Here is a 5,573-nt window from a genome sequence, read left to right as displayed (position 1 = left end):
GATAGTAACCATATTCCTAAAGTATATCATTCGTTTTATAAAAATTTATAAGTATCTTCTTATATTCTTCTCATATTATACTTGTATTAATAAATATTACAATATTATGTCTGTTTTAATAAATATTATCTCAAAAGTATTATCTATTATTTTTTTTAAATTTAAGTTTTGAACATAACCAAATTAGTAAACCTACACTTGGCAAAGGTAAAGTACATAGATACTTAAGTAGATAGGTACCTAAAATGTATCATGTAGTTATACAAAATGCAATAATAACAAATATTTACATACCTATTAATTATTATTTTGTATTAAGTGTTATTGATCTTAAATGTGATAAAACAGGTTATAGGTTTTTAATGTTTTAAATAAGATTGTTATTACAAATTTTATTTTATGTGTTGTAAATCAAAAAATATTATTTTTCCAAGCAGAAATAACGACACAAGTCAAATTGAAATCAGATTTCCAATAAAACGATAGTGAAATGGTACATAAATTATCAATTTAAGAATATAAAAGTAAACTATACAATATTAAGAATAATATAAGATTGAAAAAAGAAAAATTCATCGAAAATTCTATTTATAGTGGCATAATAAAACATTAAAAGTCGATTTCCCAACATTTTGATTTTTTGATTTGTGTCACTATTCTTTCAGGGGTGTGATATCACCTCCCAACTACAACAAGGCTACCAAAGGCTAAAAGTTCTATACGCACTGATCAACCAGTAAACTGCATTAAACTAGAGATGTCCTCTTATGGTTTATAAGTAAATCCTACGACTGTTACTTCTATACATAGTCCCTGTGTGGGGAAGTTGTGCAAAACACAGCACACAGCAGTAATTTGCAACCATTAGACGAAAGTAAAAGTAGAGTAGAATTTTTACTGATATCGCGAACTTCAAACTTCTGGCACTGGGTATGCGTTTTTTACAACCTACAATCTATATTTATTTACGACCCACTCAACAGACCTGATACATATGATAAAAGTATTGGTTTATTACGATTATTATTTCCTAAACACATGGGGAACCAGAAAATTATACATTGCCCTTACGTGGAATGCGATCCCTCAAAAGATTCGGCCCTTAATGCGATTTCTATTGCTACGAGTTTATTTTACAATTTCAAGCCTGACAAAATGTTATACAAACAAGGCCTCGAAAAACATTTCGATCATATGCTAGAGAACAAAGTTATAAAACATTTCCCGTTTGAATTTAAAAAATTGAATGATCCATCAATTTACCATTTTGATGAAAGTCTTATTACCACCGGCGATTGGTTGAACGACGATCATATGTACTGTGTTAATTATCTGGTGCGGAAATTTACATTTTATGACCCAGTTGATACCGTCGTAATGCAAAGCCCCGAATAGTACAAAAATATTCCGGTTGCACGAGAATCTAAACATTTCCAAATCTTGCACGGCTCAAATCACTGGATATGTTATAAATACGAAAACAACAATATATCTTTATATGATTCAAAATTCAACGGCAACTTGAATGAGCTACAAGAGAAGTTCCTTCGATATTTACATCCTTCGTGTTATATCGAACAATATACTCCGAACGTTACCTGTCCGTCTGTACAACAACAACTTAATAGCGATGATTGTGGTGTTTTTGCCATCGCATTTCAAGTTAGTCTTATATTCGGATATGATCCGCAGCACCTATTCTATGAAAGATCTCAAATGAGAAAACATCTACTAAACATACTTAGAACCAAGACCTTAGAAAATTTCCCATTAATTTATAAACAACAAGAAATCGCCTTTAGCATTCATGCGTATGAGTGCTGTCAATTACAATCACAACAGCCGGCTAATGAAGACCATGAACATGTCCACGTCGATCAGATAAATGGCGAACAGCAGACTGGTCCCAAAGATGCAGACTATTTTGAAATCACTAAAGAAAAAAACACCAACAAGAAAAATAAGAAAAAAATCGTCTACTACGACTACCAGAAAGAAGTATTCATGCAACACAAATACGTTCAAATAGTATTAGATAAGTTACACAATTTACATGACGATCAGCTTGATCATGAAAACAATCGATTGAAATCTCAGAATATAATCAAGTGGGTATTTTACAATAAAAAAAAAAAACAATCAATAAACTTAAGTGGACGTTTCAAGTAAAATGTAAAAACATCGTTACAGTTGCTTTGGAAAAATCGCAACTCATTCCTAAATCAAACGTTGAAACATATGTTGAGGCACTCTGCGGAAAAAGTCTTCATACGCATAACAGTCAGCCTTTCTTTAACGAAATTGGATTGAATGCAAAACGCATGGAGGTTGAGGATAATTTGGTGACTGATGAACCAATGCAACTTGATCTCCAAGTACCGAAATAACTTCCAGCAAACTCGTTTAACCAGCCGTCTGTGAATTATTTTAATAAAACCAAAATTGTAGGTAAACAATTTCCATGTAATGATACCTGCCGGAAAAAAAAATACGACCCCTTCATTTCAAATGGTTTAGAAAATTGTTATTTGCGCATACATGAAACTACGTTTGGAACGTTGCCTGATTTCTTGAACGAACTATTCACCTGCACTAATCCAAACCGTGACGAGAGAAACGGCCATTCTAAAGAATGTTATTTAAATGAATTTCAATGTGGTGCAAGAATATTGCCATTGCTTAAATTGTCAAGCCATTTTCCGGAACTTTCTGGAACAGCTTATCACTTGCCACTACCTATTGAACACACTTTCAAGAAGTTATGTAAGGAAACGGATGTTTTAAATCTCAATCACGAGTTGTACATTCTAGTCAGATCAATCCCAAATGGTTCGAAATACATTTGGCAAAATCTGGTAGACGTTCACAAGGTATAGACAGCGTTGTTATGATATAAAAACAATAATCCTTTATATTCTTTGATTGAACTCCCAGAGTCTTCGGATAGAATCACACAAATTCTGGAACACATGCCGCAAACCGAGTTCCAAGATGAAAACAATGCTGAACAAAAAAGTGAAGATGTCACAAGCAAGCCAAGTAATAACCTAGATCGTGCGCCGAACGACACAGGTGAACAAACTACCCATGATAATGCTTTTCTAACATGTGCAAGCCAATCGGACCCCATGTATGAACAATACACGGTATTTCCGATTCAATCAAGTCGTTACATGGATTCTGCCACCAAATTGTATCAACAAAAGAAAGTTCACGATACTCCAATGCCTTGGTATGAAAAAAAATTGGATATGTTGTGTATTCCAGATATTTATCCGAAAGGTGAAAATGGAATACACGAAGACAGATCCCAATCTATTCGTGATTGCGATTACATAAAAGCGAGAGTTACATCTAAACACCCGAGATATAGAAGAAATTCACAGCATCTGTTTCATATGATGAATAACGCTACCATGCGTCAAGTAAATGGTGGAGTTTATCAGACGCTAAACTTAACTAAAGGTAACCAAAAGTTTACAAAAGAAATCTAACTTCAAAAGGTAGCAAACGGAGATTTTGATGATGGAGAAAATCAGATGAACAACGTCTTTAGCAGAGTGAGAAATACCAAAGAATATTGGAAAAAACCTAAGTGTGATTTGAACGCCATGATTAAAGAATATGGAGCAGCTACTTGGTTCGTTACCTTCAGTCCTGGCGAGTGGAATGACCCAGAACTGATTCAATACATTAGAGATATCAACCCTGATATTAATACGTCAAAAATGAGCGTCAATGAGATACTAGCTTTATATCCAGTATCAGTCGCTAGGTATTTGGATTATCAGTTCGAGGCCATATTGAAGTGTATTTATTCTGATGATAATCTGCTCGGTAAAAAGTGTTTACACCACTTTTGGAGACGTGAATATCAACAGAGAGGAATGTGTCATTTCCATATGCTAGTTTGGATTGAAGGTGCTCCCATGCTCGGTGCTTCATCTGAGGAAGAAATAGCCCAGTTTATTATGAGGGTAGCCTCATGTGCATTACCTGATAAAAATACATCACCCACGGTTTACGACCGCGTTACACGATTTCAACGCCATAAGCACAATTCATACTGTATGAGAAACAAGAAATTTGAAAGGGGTTTCATGAAAGTTTGTCGTCTTGGGTTCGACAGGCCAGTTACGGAAGAGTTTGTTTTGAGAAACGTTCAAACTTCTATTGTTGGCAGACGAAACTTAAAAACAAAAACTAGGTTTTATGATCTGCCACGCAAACTGACTGAATCAAATAATAATGATTACGTTCCCATACTTATGATGTTGTGGAATGGAAACATAGATATTCAATTTGTGGGCGATCATTCGACGGCATTGGTCACTTATATCCTCAAATATATCTTAAAAAGTGAGAAAGCACTGGAACAGAATATTTTGGAACGTGCTCTTACTAATGAGAGTCTTACCAAAAAGCTGTGGAGCTTTGCTATGAGAACGCTCTACAACCGAGAATGTGGTGTAATTGAATCAGCAGATGTATGCTTGATGAATTCGTTATACGGCACTGATAATGACACAGTTATAAAGTGGCTTAATGTTTTTATGATGAGAAATAAAAGAGTTCTTCCGATAAATCAAATACAAAAACTTCAAAAAGGATCGGAAGACGTATTTTACAGTTCATTTATTGATGATATTTATCCCAATAGACCGATCGCGTTAACCGACATGTGCCTATGTAAATTCACACAGTGGTACGAATTGAAACCTGAAAAACCCAAAAGAGAAACCAGAGAATTTCATGAAATTAAAAGTAGTTTCGCTAATAAAACTGTAACAAAATATTTAGTTAAGCGAGCAAAACCATACGTTATCAGTCATTACATCTTTAAAGTAAAAATACAGCCAGAGAACTTTTATTATTCTTTACTATTGTTGAATCAGCTATGGAGGTCGACTGACGAACTTTTAAATGGTTGTGAGACGTATCAGGCTTCCTTTATGATAAAAAAAGGTGATTTACCTGATGCGGTTTCATATTTCGAATAAATAACTAACCGAGAGATAATGCTGGAACAAATGGCTCAAAACATTGAAGATGAAGAACAGCAACAGAAAAACCCACGAGAAAAAAATAATGACATTTTTGAGGATTTAGGTTGTGTGCCCGAAGAAGTCGAGAGTGCCATGGATGATTTTCAGGGAAACAAAAACAGGAAGTAGAAGATAATTTTGACTGGCAAAAAGGAGTAGAATCTATGAATGAGGATCAACGAAGGGTCTTTGATTTAGTCTTCCAATTAGTCAAGGATGGTAACAAAATATGCAGAAAGTTCGTTACTGGCGAAGCTGGCACGGGAAAAAGTTACGTCATAAAATGTTTAGTTCACGCTATTCGTCAGGAACTCAAAAAAGATGTCGCCATTCTGGCCCCAACGGGTATAGCTGATTTTAATGTAGGAGGTTTAACCATGCACCGATTGTTGCAACTACCCGTTGAACATAAAAGAGGCACGCCTAAATACTCTCCACTTTCTGATACAGCGCTAGACGCAATTAGAAAAGCCCTTAAAAATGTAGTTTTGGTGATTGTCGATGAAATATCCCACCCCCCCCCCCCCC

At 34.9% G+C, this 5,573-nt stretch overlaps 1 protein-coding gene across 1 annotated transcript; it reads left to right on the top strand.

Moving 5' to 3' along the window:
* The first annotated feature begins 1,038 nt into the window (after positions 1–1,038).
* On the top strand, positions 1,039–2,380 carry LOC115033086. The gene is made up of 2 exons (XM_029485066.1): positions 1,039–1,335; positions 1,396–2,380. Exons 1-2 carry the CDS (start codon positions 1,039–1,041, stop codon positions 2,167–2,169), a joined length of 1,071 nt encoding a protein of 356 aa, XP_029340926.1. The 3' UTR covers positions 2,170–2,380.
* The last annotated feature ends 3,193 nt before the right edge of the window (positions 2,381–5,573 follow it).

This window comes from Acyrthosiphon pisum, chromosome X (assembly GCF_005508785.2).
Source record: "Acyrthosiphon pisum isolate AL4f chromosome X, pea_aphid_22Mar2018_4r6ur, whole genome shotgun sequence".
Lineage (NCBI taxonomy): Eukaryota > Metazoa > Arthropoda > Insecta > Hemiptera > Aphididae > Acyrthosiphon > Acyrthosiphon pisum.
This window is presented reverse-complemented; position numbering and strand designations above follow the sequence as displayed.